The sequence below is a fragment of the Patella vulgata genome, chromosome 8 (assembly GCF_932274485.2).
Source record: "Patella vulgata chromosome 8, xgPatVulg1.2, whole genome shotgun sequence".
Classification (NCBI taxonomy): domain Eukaryota; kingdom Metazoa; phylum Mollusca; class Gastropoda; family Patellidae; genus Patella; species Patella vulgata.
Genome location: NC_065886.2, coordinates 30,153,571 through 30,174,177, shown reverse-complemented (window position 1 = coordinate 30,174,177; position 20,607 = coordinate 30,153,571). Strand labels below are relative to the sequence as shown.

Genomic DNA, 20,607 nt, shown 5'->3' with positions numbered 1-20,607 from the left:
TGTGGTTAACATTAATACTTAGCAATCATTAAATGTTTTCATGTAATCGTTAATGGCTCATCCAAAAACTGAATCTGAAGATAAAAGCCGAGTTAAAGACCATAGACTGTAAATCATATTTTTGTTGGTGTTATTTTGACCGAGATCATGTTCAATATAGACTATCTGTACACTACAACAGTACTGTATATTAGCTCTGTTGTATACTCAGTTTAGACTCAATACCAGCACTGTTGAATGTACCGACTTGGAAATGTATTCGAAACGGTTCAGTTATTTTCTGCTGATTGTTCGCCATTAACGCTTACAAATGCCGAGTCGATATAGATTTTAAAACTGTGATGTCGCCTTAATCTTGCATTCGGGACAATTCGGCGTATTATAATATTAATAATGGTTATAGAATAACCTGTGTGTTACAAGTGTTCACCTGTTACTAATTACACGGTAGAAAGGTGTTACAGTAGGTTATTATCTGTGGTGTATGTGAACTTGGTAGAAGGTTGAATCTATAACGGTCGATAGATCATGTATCTACTAGTGTGGGAATACAGTAACATTACATACATACCATCTTGTTGTATGGTATCACTCATTTAACCAGTGCGCATATATCATACTCTACTTGATGTAGTGCCTTGGTGTTTTTTAATCAGTCCACGTGGATATTATAAGTGTATATTACATAGATGTTGGGTTAACTACTGGATCAGAATATAGTGCCCTGTTTTCATTTTTCATAAATCGCATATATTCTACTTTCGTTTTAAAGGTAGATATTATCAGTGCATATAGTGTATATAACACAGTAACACGGGTGTTGGAACTATTTGTTTAACCGTTGGATCTTGATATAGATGGGTGATATTGTTAGTGTTCGTAGTCTACGTGGGGTTCAAACATCACATTGGGTGTCATAATACATCCAGCTAACTGCTTGTGTAAATTCCGACGGGTTGATGGAGTAGGTTTACTCGAGTGTGTGAGATGGTTCATTTAGAACCATGGTATGTGGTTACTTTGCTAAACTGGAAAAATTCAGGGTCGCTTTTGAAATCAAAGTTATTTTTGGCCATGTATGTCAAAACCATCAATAGAATAAAATTAGGCGAGACGTGTTTCTGTTTTACAGAGGTAATATGTATATCGTAATGTGTGTCAGTAGGGGAGAGATAGTCGGAATACGCAGTCATTTAACGTCTTACATTGAAGGTCCATCCGCAATGTGAACAATCTCTGTAGTTGGTATCATTTCACGTTAAGGTGGCCTTTTGGGTCGGTATTTTGTTATCGCGACTGAGGGAATAAGGCAAATGTACTTCTCTAATTTGATATAATTGCCCCCGCCCTCCTTTCGAAGAAGGCATGGGACTATTAAAATGGGTCTGTCTGTCCGTCACACTCTTTGGAACACAACAACTTTCCTTCTAATTGAGCTAAAATGTTCAAACTTGATGTAGGTGTTTATTAGGCGAATGTCTTGATGAAGTTCGAAGATAAGCATATTCTGCTTAGGCTAAGCAGAGATAAGCAATTTGATTGGCTGAAGCTTTGGGACACGATAACTTCAGTGTATAGTTTTATTATATCAATACCTTGACTAAGTACGATAATAAGCATTCTCTGCTCAGGGTAAGCAGTTCGATGCTGAGTATTTTCTTCTTAGGCAATGTAGAAACTTCAATCTGATTGGTCGAGACTTTGGAATACAATAACTCTCCTAATAATTGAGGTAGAATGTTCAAAACTGGTGTAGGTATCCATTAGGTGAATTCTTTGACAGAGTTCGATCATGCGCATTTTCCAGAAGGGCTGAGCAGAGATAAGCAATTTGATTGGTTGAGATTTTGGAACACGATAACTTTGGTTCTAATTTTGGTTCAATACATTGACTAAGTTCGATGATGAGAATTTTCTGCTTAGGCTAAGTAGCGATAAGCACTTTGAATGGCCAAGACTTTGGAACATAACAACTCTGCTTTTAATTGAGGTATAGATGTTCATTAGGCGAATGCCTTGACTGAGTTCAATGATTAATATTTCCCGTTAAAGCTAAGCAGGGCTAAGCAATTTCATAACTTTGATTGTAACTGATGGAGAGTGATGAAACGTAGTGTATAGTTTCACTACCAGGTACTTCGAACCCTGACTGAGTTTGAACGTGAACATTTTATGCTTAAACTAAATATAGATAATCAGTTTGATTGCTCGATACTTTTGAAAAAGATAAATGTGCAAATAATCAATATGTGTCATCTGTTTATTTTGGGATTTCGGCGGGGGACATCAGCCTTACCGTTGGCATGTTTGATTTGATTAATATGGTAAAATGTAAAGTCAATGGAACCAACATTATATCGCCCTAGCTCTCTTTATCAAACAGGTAATAGCAGTCAGTGTTATGGGGATATCAGATGAAGTCCGAAATGTTTGTTGAATACATTATTTCTAGTTGAATGATTATAATTAGATGTCTTGACAGAGCAGAATACTTAACGTCCCTAGCTAATTTGTCTTGCAGAAGTAACTTTGTATATGATCATTGTTTTCACAATTTAATGATTGTTTTAAGTAAACGTTATCAGAGTCTGAGATGGAAGGGCGATGGGTTCATTTAGTCTCAAGGGAATTGGCGTGAATTGTTAAATTTTATATTGTTCCCGCGGTAGGCTATGACTGCTTGATTCGTTCAACTGAAGGCTTTCGGGTTTCTATAGTTATATTGACAAGACTTGAAAAGTGCATACAAAATTTTGTTTTAGAATTATTTCGCTCTGGTAACTTCATCTGATATATACGTTTGTTGTGTATTGCTGGCAATGGCTGGTTATATTGTTCGCGGATTATACACCTACTAATATATATATATGTAGTATTTAAACCATTTCCAAATAAAGGGTTTCATTTCTATTCACTTATTGGAGTTTGGAAGACGATATTTACCAGGATCTTGTTTGATACGTCTAGTTGTTCGGAAGGGATGTGTACACAATTGCGAGCACGTAAAAGACCCATTGGCAGTTGGAATTCGATATAAAGGTAGACCGCAGTGCCACTATCCCGGCAACATTTCCTTCATAACACACTATAAGACGTGTGCACGTCTTTGTTGGCCCAGTTGGAGCAGAACAGTTGGGTGTTAAACCCAATTTCATTTCATTTGGATACATGCTTTGAGTATCATGGTCACGATAGCATATCAGTATGGAATGGTGAATATAGAATGGTGTATTTTATGTAGAGGGACATCAGATGGTCAGATCTGGTGCTGTATTTAGAGTGACATCTGTATTACATAATGATCAGATGTGTGTATACTCTCGTGCTATATTTGGAAATGTGTAGCTTGTTATATAATGTCATATAATTCATATGATTATATACAGACAGTTCACCGGGATTTTCCGGCGTGGTTTCCCCTTGTCAGTGGTGCAGGACGGAGAATCTGACAAGGACAGCTGTCAACTCGTTCGGTTGTACGAAATATCGATGTCCCGTGTACACATTGGCATGTACTTAAAAGACCCCTTGACGTGTTGGAATTCGATATAAGAGTGCACCGTATCGCCGCTGTCTGGGTAAACTTTCCCTTATAGCACACTGCATGGCGTATGCCCGTCTTCATTAGCCCTGTCGGAGTAGGACGTTAAGCCCCCATTTCATTTCTTTTATATAAACACAGTCGAATTAGCACATGCTGAATGGGCGTGGAATGTGGCGGGGTGGGGGGGGGGGGGGCAATGTCTTACCGTTCTGTAACATCAGATCTGATGAATAAGGGTGTATGTCATGAAGGAAAGTTGTTAACTCATGTCACATGCTGGAATGGTGGGGTGGGGGAGGGGGGGGGGCAACGTCTTACCTTTCTGTACCGACTGGGTTGTGAATTGGGCTATGACAAAGTGCATCAGTTATGAGGCAGGACAAAGGGCCTTGCAAGGACAATATCTGTTCGTTAGGATGGGCCGAAAATCCGAGATTCCGTGTACACATTGGCGTAAAAAAATTCTTGCCATTTGGAATTCGAAATAGGATTAGACCATTGCGCCTCTGTCTGATATTTTCATTAGCCCAGTCGGTGCAAAAACGTAGGACGTTAAGCACCATTTCATTTCATTTTCATTTAAGTAAACATGTTAGTGTTCTTGCTACATTAACCCAACATGCTGTTTGTAATATATTGGAACTATTTTGTTGTTATTGTATAATGGTTATTCTACTATCAAGATAAATGGTTATACAGGACAGTGTAATGAATATAATTACAGATATCCACGTTGAATACATGTTAGTATTGATTATAGTATCCAGAATATCGCTAGATTTGTTCCTGTCATTTCGTTTGGTAATATTAGATGAGTTATTGTTCAACAGCCACACAGTATCAGGAATTATATATATCTATCCGTTTGTGCTAACCGTTATCTACGCCATTATCAGAAGTTATATATACTCGTTTGTGCTGATTTTTGGATCTACTTATTCCAAATTTAGATCAAACACATTTCTGCCAGGCTGCATCAGGGTTTATGTATATTTGTTTGTGCTAACTTTTTTTATTCGCCATTTTACTTGATGATTGTTTGGATCTACTAATTTAAAATTTAGATCGAATTGCTTTCGTAACCTAGGAAATGTTGGTCATGATTCGGTCTGCTTGTTGTTGTATGACTTATTAATGCTACTAGAGGTTCGTATAAATCTATTTTCAAAGTTTCAATGTTTCCTAATCAATATGTTCACTGAACAAAATGTATTCTCATTTGAACTTAAAATTGAAGGATGTACTGGTAATTTAATTGATTCTCCCGACATATTTATATTTCATTATTTGGGTCAAGGATTTAATGATATGTATACAGTAGATATAAACAGGCGAACAGTATTGTAAATATTGACAAACGCAATATATTCAGATAAGTACAATTTACAAAACGACCCTTCCGGAGAAAATTGTATAATCTTTAATCTTAACTAAGTCTCACTTATTGCCGATTGACACGTAATTGACATCTGTAAACGGTGGTCCGTATTACGAAAGCATTATTAAATGCGCCTGAAACAGTTCTAGCTAGGTGGTGATATTATATATATCTCACTTTGTCAGGTCTTTTATCATTAAAAATAGGTATTTGTGAACATTTCAATTGTGCCGTTAAATTATTATATCTATTGACCATTTAGAATGTACAATATATATTTGACTATAATGAATATGGGCCATTTGCAACCTGTTCTATAATATAATATGACAATAATGAATACCAATACGACTATTGGCCATTTGGAATGTGCTATATATTGGACAGTGATAAATACCAATAAGACTATGTGCCATTTACAACTTGTCCTATATTTGACTATAATGGATACCATTATAGACTATTGACCCACAAAACTAGACATAAATTACCATAATTAATCAGCTGTTAGTGTGATAATGTTAGACTATGTTTTATCTATTAGTCTACATACCAGGGGAAATAACTTATATACCGCACGGTTAATAGAATCGTCTTATGGTTCTTATGTTTATCTGTTAGTTACGAAACGAACTTCTGACCTGTCTGCACCAATCTGGTATACACCATGCTGTGTCCTGTGGGGGAATGTTTGACCTCCTCCACCACCTACTCTTTAATGTCTTCCAACTGCCATTGGTTCTTTTACGTACACACCAATAAGAGCACACCTTTTCTTGACTCGGCTGGAAAATCTCAAGCGACTGCCTCGTCCAAGGACGGCATTCCACCCTTGATCTCCAGGTTAATGAGGCACCCTCACCTTAACGAAAAATTTGCATTCCCAAAAGTCAGGTCATTTGAATATTATACTGTATTCCATCTGCCATGGTTTCTTTAACGTGCACACCAACGACTACATACCTTTTCTTGCCACGGTTAGACAATCTGAAGGAACTGTCTTGACAAAGTCCGGGCTTAAACTCCCCAGGGCCTCCTGATTAATGAGCTAACTCCATCTCTAATTTACCGAAAATCGAATTCTCCAAAAGGATAGTACCATTTAAGTCAGTAGGTCATTAGGATACTGTAACCATTGATGAATTACTACAAATAAAACACTACTTATGGATAACAATTACTATGGTTTATTTCACTGCGACGCTTCAAGTCGTTATCAAGCATAGAAACGTCGCAGTGAAATAAACTAAAGTAATTGTTATCCATAAATAGTGTTTTATTTGACTATGTTCCAATTACTAAATGCCATTCAAAGAATGACTAACCAACATTAACTTGGTTCATCACAGAGATTGTTTCCTTTCTTATTGTTGCCAATTTTTATCCATTCTGTGTTTCAATGATCTATTACCAGAAGGAAGCCTTGACGTGATGAATTGAGTTCTCAACGGGTTTTCTTCATAGAGAGGAACACAAACTGCATTACGACGATTTAGATAAATCGACACGATTATTACCACGAAGATGTAATACATTACAAACGTTAAGACGTCAATTGAAGTCATGTCGGATTTTATTTTATTCGATTCAACCCATTCGGTTTTAAGTGGCCTATTCACAAAAAATTGGCACCACATGATGGACGAGTATTGTATTGATCACTGTTCTTCACATGGGTCCTTTGGTAAATGGAAGCAATGTAAATTTAATTGTCGATGTAATATTTTGGTCATGTTAAGTAATTGTGTTAGGTTTGTAATGTTAAGGAGGCGATAATTCTGCCCAGGCAGTGCATCTGCAATGTACTCTACCAATTCCTATATTGGGCTTCTATTCCCGCGCCAGAACTGCAAACGTTACACCTGACCTGAAAATGCCTAAAGTTCTTCTGGGCTGACCTTTGTATGCAAACGTCTGATATTGTAATGTTGAAAATAGCGTCCGATCCAATACAAATTATTCTTATAAGTTTGTTTGAGTCAATTGGATTTAAATACATATTTATTGTCATTGCTCTTTTTAATTATCAAAAACTAAGTTGCAATATTTTGATGCATGCATTAATATTTTTAGATCTTGTATGCCTTAACTAAAACAAGGGGGGTGAATGGCCGAATGGTTAGCACGTGTGCGCTTTATCATAAGGGATGTCATTGAGTCAACTGGCGTGGTTTCGAATCCCCGGTTGTACGTGACAAGGAGTAGGGTCTTTTGTCCAACCTCGTGGCTTTTCTCCTGGTCCTCCGGTTTCCTCCCTCTGCTAAAGACCCCTACGCGCCAGCGAATTATTGAAATAAAATTGAACCATGTGTTAGTCCCGAAATGACCTAGTTTGTGTCGAGTATGGGTTCTCCCCTCTCTCTCTCTCTCTCTCTCTTAACTATAACAATCAAATCGGGTTGGGTATCGGAGAATTTAAATTCAATTAACATTTCATTTCCTCTAGTGGCAGACGAATGTCTACGATTTAACATTGAGGATTTTAGTGACAGTATTTGAAAATAATGACTTAATTTTAGCCTTCCCCTTTTGTCAGCACTTCATAGCTGTCATTACCACAAAATCACGTCCTTGGGTTTTGTAATTAATTCCGAGTTTCGTTAACCTAGTTTTATGTAGAGTTCCAGTCCCTATAGAACCATATTTATATCGATTTCTTTAATACAATACCCATTTGATTATCTACAGAAACTTACATGAAGAAAGTTGGTATTGTTTTATATCTTTAATGACTAATTTGTCTCTGTAAATAATTGATATATTGGCTTTATGTCGTTTTGTCGTAAGAAGATTGATTACAGCTAAAATTCTAAAATCTAGCCAAGAGAGTTAACAATTAGATTGCATATTTCTTAAAGGCATAGACGTTTAACAGCGTGTTATTTCATATATTTATATTGTTTATATCTTTGAGTACTACCCATAATTATCGTCTTCCGTTGATGTACGTGTTTCTCAAGAGCTCCTCTAGACTTTCCAGCCTGGTTTCGCCTTGTTATTGATTCGGATGAAATGGTAAACTGAGGTCACGTTAAAGATCCTTGGATAGAAATCGTAATAAGTGTTAACCATAGCACCGCTGCCAGGGCAAGGTTTCTCTCATCGGCGTGTTTCTGTTCCTACTTAGTCCGGTTGGTGCACAAAGGTAGGACGTTAAACCCATTTAATTTCCTATAATATATCTCTTCAATACTAGGATATCGGTCACTCTAAATATAATTTAATTTCAAACCAGAAGAAACAGATTTTTATTGTCCAAGTTACCAATAAACATGTGAAATAGAGAAAAGATCATTGAAATTTAATAACACACCACGAATGAATCATTTCTTCAAATCGAATCGAAGGTTGATCAGTAGCGTAGACAATTACAATTAAAGATACTTTCCCGGAAAAGTATTTATCGGGTGGTTCTTTCCAATAAAAGTATGTCAAATTTGGTATATATGGAAAGTATAGACACCCAATCTTACTAGAAAAATTTTGGATTACCCGAAAAACGTTCATGAGGCAAGCACTGGGCAAAATTGTCAGGGTATCACTAACTGGCAACCCGACTGTTATCTGCCAGCTTATTGTGTGCCAGCTTAAGTGAGGGAGCGATTGTTATATCTTATTCAAATGGTTAGGAGGTTTTGGGAACATTGAGATGTGTCAACGTAAAAAGGCTCTGCAAATAAACGGCGAAAAAGGAAGTTGACAGAAATAATTAAGAATTAACTTGGGCTTCATTATGTATGGTAAATGTACAGTAAGTAATGATAAATACATTCTGAAAAATGGACCCTCCCACAATGAAGCTAAGTTGACAGACATTGAAGCAAATTTTTGTTGGTTACTTTTGAATATGTTTTTAGTACGCGTAATGTATCTTTAGGTTCAATAATTATTTTATTTTAAAGGTTTATCATATTCACTGTGGAAGAATAATTATTCCAGACGACTATCATAGATAATTAAATTACTTTATTATTTAGACAAGATTCAGCGTAAAAAATCTTCGAATGCCAAGTATCAATGCTACGATAATAAACAAAGTTTAACATATTCACCGTGGAAGAATAATTATTCCTGACCACTATCATAGATAATTAAATCAATTAATTCCAAATGAAAGAATCTGAATTAAATACAGATGGCTTGGATATAATTAACATTAGCTATTAAATTCATCGTGAAAGAATAATGTTTCAATTCACAGCATAAACAATTAAAATATAGTTAAAAATGCATTATTTTAATTTTGTTAACTAGCTGGCTTGTTTTGCCATAATAGTTCAAAAATAGATAATGAACAGATTAATGTATAAATTTTAATGTCATTCAAATTACTTTATTCTAAGCGAGGTTATGGGTGTTTAACGTTTAGGAATGAATTAGCGTAAATATCCTCTTTTGTCAGGTAACATTGCTACAATAATAAACAAAATTATTATATGACACGGGTGTTCTATTCCATTCAATATACCACAGTCATCCGATGTTCTAGAGAGTTGAATATGTGCTTAACATGTAAATAGATGTCTAAATAATAATTTATATAACATGTTTATATAACATACATAGGTAGATTTAGCTCTTACATAATGCATCTTTAACGCTTGTTCAATAATGTTCTTAAGATAAAATTTATTAAATTTACCAAAATCGAATAGTTTTATTATATATTAAACAGAATTATATACGGTAATTTAGTACGCTATTATCGTTACACCCAAATCGGATATGTCATTATTAAACATAAAAGAATGCAGCGTTGTGTGGTCGTTGTACCATTTTTAGCACCTACTGATCTTTTCAATAATCACACGAAGGAGAATTTATACCAATTCAAATGCAATTAATGTGAAAGGACATTGTATTGGCTGCGGCATGTCGTTAATAAACTAATAATCGATGGTATTTTTAATATAATAGGTTTGTTCACACATGTTGTCATTTGAGCCGGCGTTAATTGAGTCACTTATTTTCGTATTATTCATTGTAGACTCCATTAGTTAGTTATTCTTGGATTCGATAGTAGTTGCATGTATAGTAAGAAAATCATGATATTTTTGCACTGACAACATTTTTCTGACTGTTCACCAGCCCACTTTCTAGGACAACCATTGTTTGAGTTAGCAAGCGATATGCACGTAGTTCAAGATATGCATTGCGTGTTGTTTTTGCGTAATTTATTTTTCCACGTATACGTGAATGAAATACCAATTCGTTCGTGATTTACTAACTTCCGGCCGTTCTAGCTTGACGATTGTCAGAGATCTACACCATAGAATATTTTATAATATATTGGCCTACTACGTACTAATAGTAATAGATAATTCTCTCCGTCCGCTACGCACTATTCGCGATGCGCAATGGGGTGTATGGATAGTTGCTCGTATGCACTATTAACAAGATCTTCAAAATGTTTCGCATGGTTTCATGTCCTACGACAAAGTAAACTCTCATCATATGATTCTGTGACTGTTTCTAACTGTACTCACCACTATTACTGGTGCTTTAACATTGACAAAGACAATATTTATTACAAATTTCTGTAAATTTTATTGGAAAATAGGATTAACAATAGGTGTACCAGTAACTGTTATGTATTGTTATTTAATGTGCATACATTTTAATCAAAATACTGCATACAAGTTTGCCAGTACTTTTTACTTATGTCATCAACATGGATAGGCTTAATGTGTTAGACTGTTTTTATTTCATTTTTAATGTACTGGTGCAGCTGTGGTTGAGCCATTGAACGCGTACTATAGGTCGCTAGTCAACATATTTCCATGGGTTTGATTTAGTAGGAATTTTGAAAACATAACCGAGTTGTTACAATTGGACATAGAGAATGTAACTGTCTATAATTCTGTATTGGTCATAGAGAATGCACCTCTCTATTCTGTATTGGTCATAGAGAATGTATTTATACCGACTTCTGTGTACCTCTATTCTGTAGGTCTATTGGAGAATGTATTTGTACCAACCTCTGTGTATCTCTGTATGTATTGGCCACAGAGATTGTATTTGTAGCCTATCATTCTCGGGTGCCGCCAATCTCTACTCTATATTTATTGCTTGTCGTCTTTTAGATAAAGTATATTATTGCTAACCTATGTGTAAATCGTATTTTTAAGGCTTGTGGAATAATTTTTAGGTGCGCGTGTGATTTTGATGGTTTAATTCCTTGGTGAAATAATTGTATTGATATGACGTTGTTATGGGTATAAAATGGTTTTATTTCAGAAATCGAATGTCTTGACAGTTCGGTAAAGTTTAAGTGGAAACAAAAGGTATACTTACTGATTGCAATGTCTATGTAGTCTTGTCCGCAGGTTTGACTTATCGGTTTTGTTTGGGTATGGTGCAACTTAGATTAATAGGCGATTTAAGACCTACATATGTTGAGTGGAAAATAACGCATATTTATTGATATACTATTGTATTTGATAGGTTTTGGACGTAAAAAAGATTTGTTTCAAAGTGGTTGTATTTCAGAAGACGAATGTCTTGACAATTCAGTGCATTAGTAACAATTAAATAGTTTTATGTCGACATGTTGAAAATGTGTGGAAGTGCGAGAAGTATATTGTATATATTGTGGATAGGTATATTGTGTTTTATCACTAGAATATCAGCAGCGGAAGAACATATTCCTACACCATGGTAAGTTGAATGTTAATAAATATCCACTATATTTTATGATAGAATGAAATAAATTAAAACTTAAGACATTTTCTTTTTGATATCAATTTCTTAGAAAGCAACACCCAACTAAAGAGCATAAAATCACGTGTATACCTTAGTTTATTTCTATTCAGTTTTAATTGTGAAAGGAATAGCGTCTAGTCCTTCGGATGGGACGAAAAAAAACCCAAAGTTCTATGTACACGTTGGCGTGTACGTAAAAAAGGACCAGGATGGTTTGCAGATTTAATTCGACCAAGAGTAGGCGGAAACGCTACTGTCAATAGTACAATATATGGCGTATGCTCATCTTCATTTTCCCGGTTTGTGCAGAAAAATTGTACGTTAAGCCCGTTACAAGAACTAGATTATAATGTTCATGATAAACAGTCTGAAACTCTTCCTCTATTCATGAATTTAAAACTAACGTGTATTATAATCTACTCTCAACTCAGACTGGAATATTAAAATCTCTATCTTCCCATACAATAATCTCACCTTATCTTAATTGACTGTATTTTTTATTGTTACCATGATATGATTCACATATTAATGTTAATCGACCGTGCTTTATAACCATAATATCATACACATATTACCTCACTGAACACATTTCGCTCATAGAAATCCTTCGTCTGTTTAATTAGATTGTCTACTTTTATACATTATATGAGTCTACATGGTACTTTAGTCAATAATAAATTGCAAAATACTAAACATTTAAGAGAGCTGCGATGGCTCAGTGAGTAAGGCACTGGCTCGCTCACCATTTGATCCGGGATTCGATCCTCCGGTGTTCGATCCGAGATTTACCAGGGTGGTTTGCCCTTGTTGGTGGTACAAAACGGGGGACCTGGCAAGGAACAGGCGTTTAGTCGTTCTCTTGTAGGCATTGGTCTACACGTAAAAGAACCATTGAAAGTTGAAATAAGACTAGACCGTAGCGCCGCTCTCTGGGTAAAATTGTCATCATAGTATATACGATGTTTAGTCTAGACCCACGCCAAGAGCGCTGTCATAACACTACTTGATAGTCGAGAATTAAGTTGCATATTGGAAAGGATTTTATACAGTAACACTTAGTTTGTTGTCTGTCCCAGATCTATTTTGTTGTATTAAACTGGTTAATTATCTGGCGAGGATCCTTGGTAACACATCCAACATCCAGCTGAGTGATAGCTGTGCGAAGAAATTTAAGCTATCGATTTCCATGTGTATTTTGCAAACTATCTACAAATTTCACGCTATTCTCATGTAACTAGTTAACGGTGCCCTTATACATGCTATAGTAGTTAGTAATCTTTGGGATTATAAGCCACTAATGTAACTGAACCCATGTTAAATGCTCGAATGCGACAAATGGGCCCGACAAATTGGCTTGTCTGAAACGGTTCAATATTTTGACATGCTAAGTCATCAACGGACGCCCTGTGGAATCAGAGACTGCTCAGTTAAGATATGAAATTGTGGTCTTTATAAGTATATTTTCTTCGGTATTATTTAATCAATTTAGCCCTAAGACAAATGATACAGTATTTAATACTTTAGAAAATCAGTATGTAGATTATTATATATTCTCAAACCTCTATTCTGCTATTTTCTGAAAATAGTAGTTTAAATACCCAATGGGGAAGGAAATAGTGACAAGTGCACACCATTAAAATTGGAATTGAACCAATTTGGTGGAATTTAATACCCATACATTATTAGTTATGACAATACATTTGTTTTATTCGACGTCTAGTGGAAGATGGAGGAGTTGCAGAATCCACATATTCTGTCATAAAACAAAACATTATTTTTCCACACAACGTTCATTGAAGATGACAAGTTTATGGATATTTGGTATACGCACCCCTTGTTATTTATGTTTTTAGATTATAAAATTCTTGTTTCAGGGAAAGAACTATAAGCGGTCTTCTGAAAGGTTATGACGCCAATATTCCTCCCAATTTTGAAGACGGTAAGTCAGTCAGTACTAACTATTGTCCGCATTTATGAAAACTTAATCAGAAATACTTTAAGAATGTTGATGGTTGATTGGCTGACGACTAAAATCATAACACAAATTTCAGCTCTTGACCACTCTAAAATGAAATGGGGGTTAACGTCCTACTGTTGCAGTTTCAGTTTTATTGAATAAGACCCATCGGGTGGGTTGATAACTATAAAAAAGATATCTGGCTAATAGGCAACACGGTAATAACTACACTACAAAAGACAGGCAGAACAGGCGGGTGCTATTCCCCCCCCCCCACCATCCCCACCACCACCACCACCCCCGCCTCTTTTTAAAACTTTGACTTCTTTATCACAGTATGGCTTTTGACTTTACTTTGACGTAAACGGACATGTGTAATCTGTCCAGAATACCCCGTATTATATCCGCACAAAAAAAGTGTACGTGGAGAGGCTGGTTTCCAGCGAGCTTCACCAAGTGCAGGTTATGAACGGCTGAGAAATAGCGCTTGAGAGCTAAACGCCCCAAACCAGTTTATGTTTAAACGAATCCGCCTGTCAAGTGTGGTCTAGTTATGTTCTCAAACGGCAGATAAATAGCACTTCCAGTCAAATGTCCCCAAGAAGAGAAAGCAAGCGACCCTTATACCCGGTGGGGTGTCTTGTATCACGGGGTAATTGTATTATCATTACCACGTAAAACATAAATATCATTTAAAAATGTTTTAAATTTTACTATATTTTTGTTTTTATTTTTTTCAGATATTCCAACCAATGTGACGGTACAACTGTATATTGTTAGTTTTGATTCCATCAGTGAAGCTACAATGGTGAGATTTTATTACCTTCTATCGAAAAACTTCGCTTTTTGTCAGCTGATCGGGGGTTTGGGTACTCCAGTGGTCTAACGCGCTCGCTGTAGAGTAGAGCGCGGCTGAAGATTCCTCGGCGAGAGCTAATCATTGAAATTAGTCATTGCCCAACCCTGTGTGAACGGGACTCTACACCGGATTCCAAATAGATATTCAGATGGAACTAAAATCACATAAAAGAATATACGCATAAATCTTGATTAAACAAAAAAACATAATTGGGTTTTTGAATTATGTTCCTTTCACGATCAGGAATCATTTGTATCTTTCACGATCATTTGTATCTTTCAGGACTATTCACTGACAGTGTTTCTACGACAATCCTGGACAGATCACAGATTACAGTACACAAAGTTACCCAACATAAGATCTCTAGAATTAGATGCACGGTTGATGGAGCAAATCTGGGTACCGGATCTCTTCTTTACCAACGAGAAAACTGCAGCTTTTCATCACGTGACTGTTCCAAATAGATTAATGCATATTTTTCCTAACGGAACACTTTACTATAGTTGTCGGTAAGTATTTATGTATTCAGATGGATTTTGCATATAGTTGAATAACCCACAATAATGGTTAGACATTAACTACGCTCGAATGAATGAATGAAATGGGTTTCTCGGCCAACACAGTGTTCGAACACTGGATCTCCAGGTCAGCGAGCCAACGTCTTACTCACTGAGCAATCGCGGCCCCAAACCTACAATTATGATCAGACATTAATATAGTTATGGATACAGGCCAAATTGAAATGCCCTCGTGTAATGTCTTTTAATTATAGTCTTTACCCCCCATTACCTGCTCGCATATGGTTCCTTCTGTTTATAACCTTTCCAACCAGTTCTCCTTTAGTTGGCGATTTGTGTCGACATCTTTGTGTAGAATAGAAGGAAAGGTTTGTATGTAAATGGTGTGTCAAGTGATGGTGAAGTGATTTTAAGCCGGAAGCGGGATCCTTGTATTAATTGGACAATATGTCTCTGTGGGATAGAAACGGGACCATAGAAACAAACATTATAACTTTTTAAAAAACGAAGCCTGTATTATTACAGGCCCGGGACGATACAGCGCACCTGACGCTTACTGCTGCCCCCCCCCCTCCCCCGGGATCCATTCACTTTGATATTTGTTGTTTATTTCTTGCAATATTTATGTAGTTTTCCGCAGGTTTGTCTTGTCCGCAGGTTTGTCTTTTCCGCAGGTTTGTCTTTTCGGTTTTGTTTTGCACTTAATATTTTGTTAGTATCAAGTGTAATGACGTATTTATGCCACCATTTTGTTTTCAGGATATCTATGACATTAAGTTGTGATATGGATCTACATAAATATCCATTTGATGATCAAGATTGTCATATTGTTATGGAAAGTTGTAAGTTTACATTCTTTTATTTTGGGTATCCATTTGTTTCTGGTCGCTGATTAATGTACGATTTGAGTTCCAAGCTATGAGCAATTATTTCCCATCAGTAACCTGAACCTACGGTGGCTCGATGAGTATAGCATAAGGTTCGATCCCTTGGCATTGGCGCTTGACAATGAATAGCGTTTAGTAGTTCAGGTGGTACGAACACGGAGGTCCCCTGTACACATTGGCGTGCACATTAAAGAACCCCCGGCAGTTGGAATTAAAAGACGATAAGGCGGAAACGTCGCTGCGTAGACGTGATCATTCACACGGTTAGTGCAGAAAAGTAAGACGTTAGTTAAGCCCCGTTTAGTTTCATTTAGAGAATTTGTGCGAATTTGAATGTTTTGAAAAATACGTCTTTTTATTAAGAAATATGAAATGAAGTCTTTTTGAAAACTCACTGTTACTTGGATTTCTTGCAACTAGAATTTTAAACGCACCTCTCCGCCCGTTATAATCAATTATAATTATCTCCCTTTATTTCAGATGGCTATTCCACCAGTAATCTGATATTTAAGTGGAATTCTCAACCTATTATAAAAAGACCGGAAGTATCTCTTCCTCAGTTTGATCTGGTCACGTGGACGTGGTCTGATTGTACTAAAACATATGTAAATAGTAAGTAAAGGAGAAACCAAATTTTATGGAGAGAACTATAATGTTTCTGGCAAGAAACCGCGTCTAATCGTTGGGATGGGACGAATAACTGAGGCCCGATGTACACGTAATAGAACCTTGGCATTTGAAATTCGAAATAACATTAGCCCTGTACGACACATGCCCGTCTTAAGTAGCCTGTATGAGACAGGAAAGTAAGACATTGTACACCATTTAATTTCATTTCACACTGTTTCTTAAACGTAAATCTCATATGTGTACTGCTATCGAGACTTATCTACTTAATCCCGTTCAGAAAGGTCTAAGTACCATTGTACACACTACATGCGGTGGTCATTCTCAATATGCATGAACATGACATAGTGTACAACAGGCTGTCATTCTATCCATACCACATACCAACGGAGTTGCAATAACTAATAATAACGCAGAAAACTAGAAATGGGCTTATGGCTAGATGCTAGATCTTTTCATTTGGGTCCAAATTACAATTTCAATGGATTTTATACGTTGATTTATTTTGTGCGGAGTGACAATTTGTCTTCTTTTTTATGTCTATATAGATAACACCAGGTATAGATATGACAGAGATCTTTGCCACGACTTGAACAAGGATCTGGACCCCAAGCCTACTCAGTACTCATCTTGTTATTCTTGTTCTTATTTTTTTGAAAACAACTACGATCGACAAGAAGCCTGGCATACCGCTTCTTTAGACATCGATTGACATACTTCGAATTCTGATATGTCACGATTCCAAGATGACTGCGATGACGTCCTGCTCTGTTTCTGGTCCATAGTATTTGTCCTGGTGGCATATGCTGGCGACGGCACCATATTATAAGCTTCTGCGAATCGTTATATTTGTAGTATTATATTGAGTATGTTATATTATATTGGGTATATTTTATTATATTGAGTATATTTTATTATATTTCAGCTAATTACACTTGCCTTAGTGCTGACTTTTATTTGAATAGAAATTATGGATATTATATAGCCCAGGTGTATATACCTAGTGTGTTGGTTGTTATCTTATCCTGGGTCTCGTTTTGGTTGGACATTGATGCTATCCCGGCTAGGATATCACTAGGACTGTTGACAGTTCTCACCATGACAACACAGAGTTCCGGTGCACGTGCTAATTTACCACGAGTCTCGTACATCAAAGCTATTGACGTGTGGATGGCCATGTGTTTATTCTTTGTGTTCGCAGCTCTGGTGGAGTTTGCCTATGTAAATGTTATGTCTAGAGTTGAACGCAGACGACAGACCATCAGAGGGGAAGTTTCTTCAGTGTCCATTGATCAAGAAGTTGGGAATATTTTAGAGGTAATGATCGGGCTTCCATATATTATATACTATTTATTGGTTTGATTTGTACAAAAAGAGTAACAATTGTGGATCAGTGAGTAAGACAACTTAACAGAAGCTCCCGGGTTCGATGTTCCTGGAGATTTTCCCTTCCCCATCCCATGGATGCAAGAAGGGGCTATCTGGCAATGAACAGAATCTAGTATTTTGTATGGTACGTAATTCTGAGGTTCCGTGTACATACAAGAACCCTTGTCGGATGGAAATCCGTGACGAGTAGGTTAAAACGGCACTGTCCGGGACAAACTTTCCTTTTCATTGACCCGGTTTGTATAGAATAGTTAGACGTTAAACACCATTTCATTTCCTTTAATGTTAAAACAAGCTGAATAAGGTGCCCTGTAATTTGTTTTGGGACGGAGCACATGATGGAACGACTGGTCGTGTAACTAATTTAGTTATCCCCTGTCACCTATATCAAACCATACATATGTGTGACAGTGCACCCCATCTATGACAGTAATATATAATCCTCTTTATATTTATATAAATAATGAATCTTCAATTGTCTTTGTTATTACAGGAGAAGCCGAATGGTAAATTCAAAAACAAAAGACTATCAAATATGACAGCCCAGAACAGACATCGAGCGCGACAAATGGACAAAATCTCCCGTATAGCCTTTCCAGGTGTCTTTATCGGTTTTAATATAGTCTATTGGACAACGTATATGTTATGGGATGGCACATAAGATAACATCTTATTTGTGTCGGATGGGGGAATAATTAGAAACTCAATGAAACTTGAGACTGACCCTTGGTGTTGTAGTATATTTGTGGATTCCGGATTTTCTTTCTCCGCTACAAGTTATAGTTTTCTATTTTGTCGAGTTGTTGTGCAGGTTCAACGGGGGGGCTTGCCTTGTGGTCTATCGGATATTGTTTTATGACTTAAATTGCGATTGTTAAAACAATTTGTCATCTTATTGTGACTCTACGACTAACAGCTATTTTGGTTATAAGAACATTATTCCTGTTTTATATTTTGTAAAAAGCGATTGGGCCGGATAAAGAAAACATTGTAGCCACCTGAAGAAAGAGTATAAATCAGAAATGAAAAAGTGGTTACGTACATATTATTATTTTCTATTGCCTGCGCCATTTTCCGCTTATATTTATTTTGTTTTGCTTATGGAGCTCAATTGTAGTTGAGCGATAAGGGACTGGAATGGTGGGTTCGAATCCCGGCGTGGACTGACACGTATCTCGGGATTTTTCCGACCGTGTTCCCTGTTGTCAGGGGGTAGAACCTCTACACACGCCACTAGATATGTATCCAACCCCCAACCCCATGCACGCCTCGACCTATTAACTATTCCAACTAGAAATATAACAAATGGAACAAAAACCCAAGTCCACCCTTGTCCACGTTGACGTGCACGTGAAAAATCCCTTGTCAGTTGTATTTTTAAGAACAGGCAGAACCACCATATTTAAGGAAGCCAGAACACCAGAGTCCTTTAAAGACTCGCCTATTTAATAGTGAATATCAAACGTGGCAGTGCGCTCAGTGAGTGCTGTAGGGCTTATGCTATCACATAAAATTTTCGATTTTTATTTATATTTGCCTTTTCTTGTGCTTTGGACAAATGCATTTTAATAGTTTGTTTAGGTAGATGATAATGAATTTTATATTATTTCAACTACCGCAGTTCAACAAGCATAAATGGGTGTTTATAAATGCACTCAGAGAACTATCTACTTTAAGTATAGATCTATTCCCAGAATGACCGTCATATTGAAATATTAGTGTAAGTTTTGATATTTTGCTGTTCTAATCCGTTTTACGTCTTTCATACACAGAAGGACTAGATTATAAACAGTATTAATTACATTAAGTATTAAAATGGTTGCGTAATAAATACATCTCAAAATTATCTTAGTTGGCGAAGTGTTTTCGACTAACTAAAATCGTCGATGTAAGGATAACAATGTCGGTCAACCAGCTTCGTATTTCTTTCCTCGCGATTCCTGCCCATGAATTCAAGATGTCACTAAGCCGTAAATTGTATTGAGCCATGGCGCAGTGTATAAAGTTGTACCTAGGGTTCCTTTGTTTTGTTTTGTTTTTCCTATTTACAAAAGACTGAAATTTTTACTTTTTGAATTTATTGTAAAAGATTATTTAAAATCCACTGCATGTGCCATTTCATTAATTTTTTAAAATAGATTTTCACTCGGTGATTTATTTTGTTAAATGTAGTTATTATCAAGTTAAATATGTAGTTATCACATTGTAAATAAAGAATTTTTTTATACAAAAAGACTCACCCGGTCTTGTCCGTTCTCTTTGATAACGTTTCCGTGTTCAATCAAACCTCCTGATAAGCTCCCACGGGAAGAAAATCCAGCAACAATTAAAATGGAATGAAAAGGGGTTTCCCGTTTTACGTTTCACAAAGAACATTCTCGGCCAACATGGTGATCGAATACGGGATTGCCTGGTTAGTGCTATAGTTCAAAAATCATTTCATACATGCAGCACAGCAAGGTAGCCAATGATGTGCCGCATCTCTCTATGGTGAATAGTAAGCATTGGTGAATCAATCACCGCCGGAATTGTCCAGTGCCATTCGGCCGAATTTCTAAATTCGCTTAGTGTGCCCGGTTCGCTGAAAGATTCGCCCGATTTTTAGAATTCATTAGCCAACCACTGCTGATGTAGAGAAGTCACATGATTATTTGAAGACACGGTCGCTGTCAGGTTAAATCAAGTGACGTAGAAAGTGATGCATTCGATTGGTTTATTGGGCGGAGAATTCGCCAAGTGTGTCCAA

At 36.5% G+C, this 20,607-nt stretch overlaps 1 protein-coding gene across 5 annotated transcripts in view; it reads left to right on the top strand.

The window, feature by feature from the left end:
* LOC126830613 (glycine receptor subunit alpha-2) overlaps window positions 1-20,094 on the top strand; it is a 54,695-nt gene extending 34,601 nt beyond the window's left edge. For 4 of the 5 annotated variants that reach the window (XM_050561015.2, XM_050561017.2, XM_050561018.2 and 1 more), the window contains exons 3-9: window positions 13,499-13,563; window positions 14,322-14,389; window positions 14,723-14,949; window positions 15,718-15,800; window positions 16,326-16,457; window positions 17,398-17,789; window positions 18,355-20,094. In XM_050561015.2, coding sequence (XP_050416972.1) covers window positions 13,499-13,563; window positions 14,322-14,389; window positions 14,723-14,949; window positions 15,718-15,800; window positions 16,326-16,457; window positions 17,398-17,789; window positions 18,355-18,522 — 1,135 coding nt within the window. In that variant the 3' untranslated portion in view covers window positions 18,523-20,094. Of the gene's footprint in view, window positions 1-10,781; window positions 11,580-13,498; window positions 13,564-14,321; window positions 14,390-14,722; window positions 14,950-15,717; window positions 15,801-16,325; window positions 16,458-17,397; window positions 17,790-18,354 lie in introns of those variants that run through there. The other variant, XM_050561019.2, reaches the window with a different exon arrangement.
* The last annotated feature ends 513 nt before the right edge of the window (window positions 20,095-20,607 follow it).